Source organism: Miscanthus floridulus, chromosome 18 (assembly GCF_019320115.1).
Source record: "Miscanthus floridulus cultivar M001 chromosome 18, ASM1932011v1, whole genome shotgun sequence".
NCBI lineage: Eukaryota > Viridiplantae > Streptophyta > Magnoliopsida > Poales > Poaceae > Miscanthus > Miscanthus floridulus.
Window position 1 is genome coordinate 41,032,222 of NC_089597.1, and position 9,491 is coordinate 41,041,712.

The following is a 9,491-nucleotide window of genomic DNA, read 5'->3' on the forward strand; positions in this document are numbered from 1 at the left end:
ACGAAAAAAAAGCTGACACAGTCCAATCAGCAATGACACAAAAGGTAGCAGTCGGGCCTGATTAGATGAATTTAAAAATTCTCCATGACTTAATATTTAGATCAGCACTTAAAAAGCTCTTCGTGGTTAAATATTTGGAAGATAATAAATAAAAAAGACCAGGACTAAGGAATTCTTCGACGAATAGGTTAAGGCAGTGTTGACGCCAATTTGGTTCACACTAGTAGAGGCTAGATAGCACAGAGACGTCCTAGCACGTAGCGGAGGAAGATCTCGATGGCAAGGCCGACCAGCAGGTCGACGAGACTGATTAGATGCTCGTTCTTGAGGCCGATCAACCCACGAACGCCTCCCGGGAAGACCGTCGAGGAGACACACAGTGGGGGTGTTGTAGTATCGACAAAGCCATCTAGAACGTCGACGAACCTTGTCGAGGGACACGCCAGTCAGCAAGGGGTTGAAAAAGTTTGAGGTAGAACATAATAAATAGAATATGTGTGTTTTTCGAGGATTGAACGTTGAATCTCTCCATATAGGACGACACCTGTGGCCGCTGTCGACGCCGTGGCCGCCGTGACGCACGACCACAACAAGGAGATGTTACGACGAAAGCGTATGTTGTAAGCGTATATTTGAAGTATTTCAGACGTTTCAGAGGTATGATGTAATTGTTTCACATGGATGTTACAAAAGTAGATCAGGGATGTTGCACATGTTGCAAGTGTTTCAGAGGCATGTTGCAAGTGTTTCAGAGGTGTTGTTCAAAATGTTTCATTTGTTCTAGACGTATGTTGCAAGTGTTTCGATCTAGATGTTGCATATGTTTCACCCATATGTTGTAACAATATGTTCTAAATATTTAACCTATTTCAGTCTTATTTTGTAGATTGTCGGGGACCAATACTAGGGTACCCAAAGGGGAGGGGCTAATGGTCGCTATACGTTAATCCATCCAGGCAGTCAAAGGTGCGACTACAGCTCCAACCGACATCGAGGTCGCGGGCTCCGCCTCGCCCGACCTCTGGCCACTGGCTCCGCCTCGCACGACCCCAAGGTCGTGCGATCCGCAACGCCCGACCTCTAGGGGCGGGCTCCGCCTCGCCCGACACCGAGGCTGTGGGCTCCGCCTCGCCCGACCTCAAAGGGCGGGCTCCGCCTCGTCCATCCCCAAGGTCATCGATCCGCCTTGCCCGACCTCTAGGGACGGGCTCTGCCTCACCCGACATCGAGGCCATGGGCTTTGCCTCGCTCGACACCGAGGACGTGGATGCAAGAAGCCTAGATGATTAGCGGTGGTGGTTGCAAATGTGAAGGCAAGAAGGTAAGATATGAAACCCGGGAGGTGAACCCTTTGGTTTTATAGGGACGACGGGCGCGAGGAAACCAACCGCCCGCCTAGATCTCCGCACCTGCCATGATCTACCACAACATCACTTCGTGGGATGGTCACGACTCGTCGCAAGTGCCAGGAATACGGATCTAAAAACACCTCTATGGTCCGTCTAGGCCCAGGAGCTCTAAGGTTGCCCATCGATGGGTTTGACAATCGCTCTGGACACCTACAAGGTAAGGAAGTAGAAAGGGGTGGGTCCGCTAGCGACCAGCACCCAAGTGCACAAGCGCTGTGGGCATCCTGGCCCACATTCGAGTCTCGCCCGGATATGATCCATGGTTTTTTCCTAAGGAAGACGGAGAGCCCTTGGGATCGGTCGAACGGACCCAAGAACTATATGGATTGATCGCTGAGAATCTAGAGTTGGTCACCAGCTGGCCCTAGCCGGATCCCCGAGAACCGAATACTGGTGCCCCAATCAGGAAAGACCTTTTTTCCAACCAAACAAATCTCATGGCCATACCCGCGAAGGATCTGGTCTCGACGAAAGGGAACCACCGTTCCCAGGTTAAGCCATGGGCTACAAAGGATGGCCAAAGCCCTCAGAAGTTCTTCCATTTGGAAAAGCCTCTGAAGGAGTATTCTACTCCTCTGAAAGCTCGAGGCTACTATCAGGGACCAATACTAGGGTACCCGAAGAGAAGGGTCTAATGGTCGTATACATTAATCCATCCAGGCAGTTAAAGGTGCGACTAGAGCTCCAACCGACATTGAGGCTGTGGGCTCCACCTCGCTTGACCTCTGATCGCGGGCTCTGCCTCGCCCGACCTCTGGTCATGGGGTCCGCTTTGCCTGACCCCAAGGTCGTGCGATCCGCCTCGCCTAACCTCTAGGGGCAGGCTCCGCCTCGCACAACACCGAGGCCGTGGGCTCCGCCTCGCCCGAACCCAAGGTCATGTGATCTGCCTCGCTAGACCTCTGGGGATAGACTCTGCCTCGCCTAACATCGAGTCTGTGGGCTCCCCCTTGCCCAAACTCTAAGGGCAGGCTTCACCTCACCTAACCCCAAGGTCATGCGATATGCCTCGCCCGACCTCTAGGGATGGGTCTGCCTTGCTCGAAACTGAGGTCATGAGCTTCGCCTCGCCCGACCTGTAAGGGCAGGCTCCGCCTCGCTCGACCCCTGAGGGTGGGATCTGCCTCGCTCGATGTCTAAGGCCTAGCTCTACCTCACTCGATCCCTCGGGCATGGCTCCTAACAGAAGCTCGCACCGCTACCAACCAATATGGGCCAGAAAGTATAATCTAAGGTTAAACTTCTGGCATCGTGCAGGGAGCGGTCATGTCTCAACATGACCTATCCCTATGACATGTCATTCCAGGGAACTCACATCACCCACAATGACGGACGTGTGGTCACTATGCTGCCTACTCCCTATACGGCCACTGAGCAGCACGCTGGTTCACCGTGCTGCCCGTCGAGGCAGACTGGGACGTCATGACCCACTAACAACGTTAGGACATGGCATCATCGGTGAACAGGCGCCCGGCGTGGAGCTGTCCCTGTCACCACCTGCCATGTCAGCAGGACCCGCGCAAAGGAAAACAAAGGCTCGACGACCCTGAAGGACTTTTCCTCTCTCTCATTCTCCTCTTTTCTCCCGCTATAACCCGTGCTTTCCCTTGGCCTACAAAAGGGAAAGCAGGGCACCGCACTAAGGGGCATTGCACCGCATCTGATCAAAACCACTAGCATTGAACCTCAAACATATAGCCGAGCAGTGGCCGAGCTCTCGGTGGCCATTCGTTCTTTCCACTAGAGACTTGGGACATATCCCTCTCTCGCCCGTTTGTAACCCCTACTATAAATTTTTCAGTGCTAGTAACATGAGCAGCAGTAATAAACTGGACGTAGGGACATTCCGCTTGAACCAGTATAAACCTCGTGTCCTCTTAGCACACCATCTGAGCCAGACGCACAATATTAAAAATTTATTCGTTGGTGTTTACTTAAAACACCGACAGTTGATGCGCCAGGTAGGGGTCTTTTGCGCGTCTCAACATCCACACTAGGCCTCGGATGGCTAATCGCAACGTTAGCTGGGCCCCGGGTGCGCACATGCGCTTCAGGGACCTAGACTTCATTGTCACAATGGAGGGAGAGTTGGCGATGGCTCCCACCGCCGTCCGACCTCTCTACTCTGCTAGGCTCGATGCGATCACTGAGGCGCTTGAGGAGCTACAGTTGCATGCACCAGAGGCCTGTGCCCCTAGGAGCAACTAGCTCCTCAACTTTGACTATGGGAGGTTGGAGCGCCAGCTCGGCGCCTTTCTAGGATCCCAACCATCCTAGGAAGACCTACGCCACCATGCCTTCTCGTTTGCCAATGTTGTGGCATAGCTTACCAAAGGGGAGCCGCTCTCTCTGGAATACCTCATCCGGAGCACCCCGATAGCGCTCCCATTCGGTCTCTGCAACACTGTAGAGACCGATGGCCCCCTTGTGGCATGATGCATGCCTCCGTCCCCCGCGAATGATGAGTTCATGGGGATGACCAAGTATGTCATGGAGTCTTTCCATGACCTCCTCATGGGAGAATCGAAGTTGCCCTCTAGCTCTGACTCCAGCCGGAGGAGCCATCACCCCTCTCACGAGTGTTTCATGATGGGTACCTCTAAGGGACACGTCAAAAGCATCTACGAGAAGGAGGCTACCCTGATGAATGACCTCGATGACGAGGTTGAGGGGGAGACAGGGGCCCTACCCTGCTTGTGGGTAGAGCAGCTGAAGGCCTGACACCTAGAGCTCGAGGAAGCATGACTCTAGCTCGAGCTAGAACGTGCGGAGCTCGATTAGGAGATCGAGCGCCATGGAGATGGTGGGCGCGCATGTGCCATGGCCTATGACGTGAACCAGAGGATCATCGCGGACGATGAGGCTCTCCCACACTTCACTTGAGCGAGCCAGAACATTGCTGCTGTGGTGGCCTTGCTCCGTGGGCTTCCAAGGCCCGCGACGCCCGAGGATCGTTGAGCCCATTGTGAGATTCACATGCTGCTCAAGCGAGTGGCGACATAGCTGGCCGAGAGCTCACTATCTTGGCAACGTGAGCTCAATGCTAGCCTACGCACGCCTTCAGGGTGACCCAACAAGGATGCATCAGTCCACCAGGTGCCACAAGGCAGCAGGCAGCACACCATGATCCTAGTGCATGAGCATCTTGGCCACAACAATGATGCACATGGCACCCTTGATGCCCATAGACGTACCCACAATGATCTGAGAGAGGGAGCTAGCCGCGGCTATCACCCTCGTCGTGGTGGACGCTACGATAGTGGCGAGGACCAAAGCTAGAGCCACGGCTTACCGGGGCCGTAGGCCCTCAGACGACACATCCTCAATGCCACCTTCCCACCAAGGTACTGACCACCCACCAACATCCTAAAATACTCTAGGAAAACAAACCCTAGATTATGGCTTGAGGATTATCGGCTTGCCTACCAAGCTGGTGGAGCGAATAATGACGATTTCATTATCCGCAACCTTCCATTGTTCCTAGCTAACTCGGCGCGAACATGGTTGGAACACCTTTTGCCCAACAGAATCTAAAGTTGGGCGAACCTAAAAGAGATCTTTATGGGGAACTTCCAGGACATGTACAAGCCCCTGGGAACCCATGGAATCTTAATAACTGCTGACAGAAGGCTAAAGAAACCCTTTGTGGGTACATCCGACATTTCTCCTGGTAGTGCAATGAGCTTCCTAACGTCGCTGATGCCGACGTTATAAAAGCTTTCCTATCTAGGACCACCTGCGAGAACCTAGTTCACAAGCTAGGACATAAGGGCCCACGAACCACTAAGGAGCTCCTCAACATCGCCACTAGCCATGCCTTGGGCGAGGAGGCGGTTAGAATGATCTTCGACCGCCTAAAAGGCAAGGCAAAGCGGGACGAGGACGCCGACGAAGGCGCCTCCAACTGTCCCATCAAGAAGAAGAACAAGCAGTGGTGTGAGGGCTCATTTGTAGCCTCCATCGACCGCAAGAGGGGCCGAAAGCCCACGGAGGGTGCTCTGGACCACTTCAAGAAGTTGCTCGATGGGCCATGCCTAAACCATTCCTTCCCTATCATGCATCTATATAAGGACTGCATCCTCATGATGCGGTTCTTGTCTAGAGGCTTCAATAGGGGGAGCATGGGAAGGACCCCAAGCTGACTGTGAATGATGCCAACGGGACGAATGGTGGCTTTTGGATGCCCGATGGCTACCTCATGATCTTTGGAGGCTAGGTGACCTACGACTCCAAGCATCACTAGAAGCTCACACGCCATGAGGTCTATATGACCGAGCCAGCCGCGCCTACCTTCCTCACGTGGTTGGAGTCCGCCATAACCTTTGATCAGACTGACCACCTAGAGAGCGTCCGACAACCAGGCATGTATCCGCTTGTGGTCGACCTGATCATTGGCATGCAGTGGCTCTCCAAGGTGCTGATGGACGAAGACAGCAGCCTCAACATCATGTATGCCAAGACGCTCAACGCCATGGGCATCAGCCGATCCTGCATCCTACTAACCAGAGCGCCTTTCCATGGCGTCGTGCCTGGAAAGCAAGCCATCTCACTTGGGCAGATCGATCTACCCGTCACCTTTGGGGATCCATCCAATTATAGGACAAAGACCCTCACCTTCGAGGTGGTGGGATTCCATAGAACCTACCACGCCATCCTGAGACATCCATGCTACGCGAAGTTCATGGCCATCCCCAGCTACACCAACCTAAAGCTAAAGATGTCAGGCCCATGTGGGGTTGAATGCTGTGATCACGCTATGGCAATCGTCGCCTCCAAGAAACTTGCGACCATCAGGAAGGAGGTCGATGAAGAAACACCCGACCACCAGAGGTTGGCTAGGTCTTTTGAACTGGTGGAGGGTGCTAAGGAGGTCCTCATAGACCCCAGCGGCTCCAAAAGCAAAGTGGTGCATATTAGCACCGCACTTTCCTCCGAATAGGAAAGCGCGCTCATCGGCTTCCTTCGTGCCAACAAAGACATCTTTGCGTAGAAACCCTCAGACATGCCAGGCATTCTGAGAGAAGTCACCGAGCATACCTTGAAGATCAAGCCAGGCTCCAAGCCGGTGAAACGGTGCCTGTGTCGCTTTGATGAGGGGAAACACAGAGCCATCGGTGAGGAGATCATGAAGCTTTTGGTGGCTAGTATCATCAAAGAAGTATAGTACCCCAAATGGTTAGCCAATCCCGTTCTTGTACAAAAGAAGAGTGGGAAATGGAGAATGTGTGTTGACTCCAGGTACCATCAAATCATGATAAAAGAGTCCGACCAGCTTGCGACATCTTTCATCACCTCCTTCGGATCATTTTGCTATGTCACAATGTTGTTCGGTCTAGAGAACGCTGGGGCTACGTACTAGCGTTGTATGCTCAAGTGTTTTGGAGACCTCATCGGGCGAACCGTTGAGGCCTATGTAGATGACATCATGGTCAAGTCCAAACAGGCTGACCAGGTCATAGACGGCCTTGAGCAGACCTTTACAAAACTTTGAGCAAACGACATTAAGCTCAACCCCAAGAAGTACGTTTTTGGGGTCCCAAGGGGTATGCTACTGGGTTTCATCGTCTCCGAGCGCAGCATTGAAGCCAACCCAGAGAAGATCTCAGCCATCACAAGGATGAGGCCAATTCAGAACATAAAGGGGGTACAATGAGTTACGGAGTGCCTCACCATGCTCAGCCGTTTCATCTCATGCCTCGGCGAATGAGGCCTCCCCCTCTATCGGCTTCTAAAGAAAGCTGACCATTTTGAATGGACACCCAAGGCCTAGGAGATGCTTGACACGGTCAAGCAACTTCTAACAAAGGCCTTGATCCTAGTTCCTCTGACCGACGGAGAACCGCTTCTGCTCTACATTGCGACCACCACGTAGGTGGTCAGCGCCGCTTTAGTGGTGGAGCGAAAAGAAGAGGGACATGCCCTCAAAGTACAGCGCCCAGTGTACTTCATTAGAGAGGTCTTGTTCGAATCCAAGACCTACTACCCCTAAATCCAGAAGCTCCTATACGCTATCCTCATCGTCAAGAGGAAGCTACGCCACTACTTTAAATCACATCCGGTGATAGTCGTGATGTCCTTCCCCCTCGGTGAGGTCATCCAAAACCAGGATGCCATAGGAAGGATCGCAAAGTGGGGGTTTGAGTTGATGGGTCAAGGCATTGCGTTTGTCTCCCAGACGGCCATCAAGTCCCAAGTGTTGGCTGATTTCATTGCAGAGTGGACCAAGGTCCAAATGCCAAGAGCGGTCGTCGACCAAGAGTACTAGACGATGTACTTCGACGGATTACTGATGAAGAAAGGCACCAACACGAGGCTAGTCTTTGTTTCACCCCTTGGGGTACGCAAGAGGTATATGGTTCACATCCATTTCCCCTCCTCCAACAATGTGGTTGAATATGAGGTGCTCGTCAATGGCCTATGCATCGCCATCAAGCTCGGTATCCAATGCCTTGATGTCCGAGGTGACTCCCAGCTGGTCATTGACCAAGTCATAAAGGAGTCGAGCCGCCACAACGCCAAGATTACTACATACTACTGAGAAGTCCTCCAGCTGGAGGACAAGTTCAATGGCCTCAAGCTTAATCACATCCCGAGGCGTGTCAACGAGGTGGCCGATGCGCTAGCGAAAGCAGCGTCTGGCCAAAAGCTGGTGCCGACAAACGTCTTCGCCAGTGATCAGCACAAACCCTCGGTCAACTATGAGGAGCTAGAACAAGCCAGTGATAGGCCGCTCGCCCTAGGCTCAGGGGCTGACCAACCATTGGCTCCATCTGACCCTAAACTCATGAAGCTCGACGAGGATCCAACGATAGAGCCTGACCCTCTGATTGAGTAGAAGACGCCTTACCTTGACTACCTCTTCTGTGAGGCGCTACCGATAGACAAGACGGAGGCTCGACGACTCGCACATTGTGCCAAGTCCTTCATCCTTTGTTGAGGGCAAACTCTACAAGCGAAGCCATACCGGGATCCTACAACACTGCATCCCTGTCGAACAGGGGAAGTAGTTGCTAAATGACATCCACGGTGGGGTCTATGTCACCATACCACATCGAGAACCCTCATCGAAAACGCATTCTGTCAAGGCTTCTACTGGCCGACCATAGTGGCCGACGCTGAATAGATTGTGTGCACCTATGAAGGGTGTCAGTATTACGCTCGACAGACCCACCTTCCGGCCCAAGCACTCCAGAGGATCCCCATCAAGTGGCCATTCATGGTCTGGGGGCTCGATCTGGTCAGACCTCTCAAAAGAGCGCTCGGGGTCTATACCCACTTGCTTATCACCGTAGACAAGTTTCCCAAGTGGGTAGAGGCCCGATCGATCTCCGCGATCAAGTCCGAGCAAGCCGTGTTGTTCTTCCTTGATATCATCCATCGCTTTGGAGTACTAAACTCCATTATCATAGATAATGGCACACAGTTCATCGGGAAGAAGTTCCTCTAGTTTTGCAATGAGTATCACATCCGTGTCGACTGGGCCACCATAGACCACCCCTACATGAACGGGCAGGTCGAGCGTGAAAGGATCAAGATGCCCAAGAGAGGGGGTGAATTGGGCTAATTCTAAATTCTCTTGCAATAATCAAATCCTACGGATAGCCCAATTAACCCCTTGTGCCTAGAAAAGTGTTTAAAACAAACTAATGCTCAACAACCTCTCAAACTATGTTCCAAACTTACTCTAGCAAGCAATTCTATGGATGTAAAACAAGTATTGAATTGCTCAAAGTAAATACTCAAAGTAAGTGCTCAGAGTAAGTAGAGAGAGAAAGGAACGCGGCGATGTTTTGCCGAGGTATCGGAGAGTCGCCACTCCCCACTAGTCCTCGTTGGAGCACCCGTGCAAGGGTGTAGCTCCCCCTTGATCCGCGCAAGGATCAAGTGCTCTCTACGGGTTGATTCTTCGACACTCCATCGCGGCGAATCACCCAAAGCCGCTCACAACTTGAGTTGGGTCACCCACAAGCTCCGCCGGGTGAACACCAAACTCCCAATCACCACCAAGCCATCTAGGTGATGGCGATCACCAAGAGTAACAAGCACGAACTCTCACTTGACCACGCGAAGCCTAATGAGAAG

The 9,491-nt window shown here is 52.6% G+C and overlaps 1 protein-coding gene across 1 annotated transcript; it reads left to right on the forward strand.

The window, feature by feature from the left end:
- The first annotated feature begins 5,772 nt into the window (after positions 1 to 5,772).
- On the forward strand, positions 5,773 to 6,348 carry LOC136523708 (uncharacterized). The gene has a single exon (XM_066517302.1). The coding sequence runs from the start codon at positions 5,773 to 5,775 to the stop codon at positions 6,346 to 6,348; it is 576 nt and encodes a 191-aa protein (XP_066373399.1).
- Positions 6,349 to 9,491: the final 3,143 nt, after the last annotated feature.

Coding starts and splice junctions, on each gene's coding strand:
- LOC136523708 (XM_066517302.1), top strand. CDS start 5,773: ATGTATCCGCTTGTGGTCGACCTGATCATTGGCATGCAGTGGCTCTCC.